The sequence below is a fragment of the Penaeus monodon genome, chromosome 33 (assembly GCF_015228065.2).
Source record: "Penaeus monodon isolate SGIC_2016 chromosome 33, NSTDA_Pmon_1, whole genome shotgun sequence".
NCBI lineage: Eukaryota > Metazoa > Arthropoda > Malacostraca > Decapoda > Penaeidae > Penaeus > Penaeus monodon.
The window spans coordinates 21,565,354-21,565,659 of NC_051418.1; the positions used below are offsets into that span (position 1 = coordinate 21,565,354).

The 306-nt window shown below is 57.8% G+C and overlaps 1 protein-coding gene across 1 annotated transcript in view; it reads right to left on the reverse strand.

Annotated features, from left to right (window-relative positions):
• Positions 1 to 306, reverse strand: part of LOC119594304 (proto-oncogene tyrosine-protein kinase ROS-like) — a gene marked incomplete in the record, with an annotated part of 29,713 nt that overhangs the window by 12,194 nt on the left and 17,213 nt on the right. Inside the window, 1 exon segment of the mRNA XM_037943363.1 lies at positions 71 to 181. Within this exon segment, the coding sequence (XP_037799291.1) occupies positions 71 to 181 (111 nt within the window).

A 306-nucleotide genomic window follows, 5' to 3' on the forward strand; every position in this document is an offset into this window, starting at 1 on the left:
AAATAAGCTCTCACAACCTACCTGGCATTGGGTTGCAAATCGGGCAAGATGACGGTGAAATGCAACACGCCCAGGCTGGAGGTGTGCAGGGCGGCCGAGTTGTTGAGGCTCGTGTCCGAAACCACCAGGTCCCCGTCCTCGCCGAGCCACAGGAGGCGCTCGCTGAGGTACCACATGGGACCTGGAGGGCGTGGCAAGGAAGACGCATTCGGTTAATTGTGTTGGTGGTGGGTACTTGTGGTGGGAGATGGTTGTTGGCTGTAGGGTAGTGGCTGTGGGGTTTGTTTGTTTGTGCGTGGGTTGGGT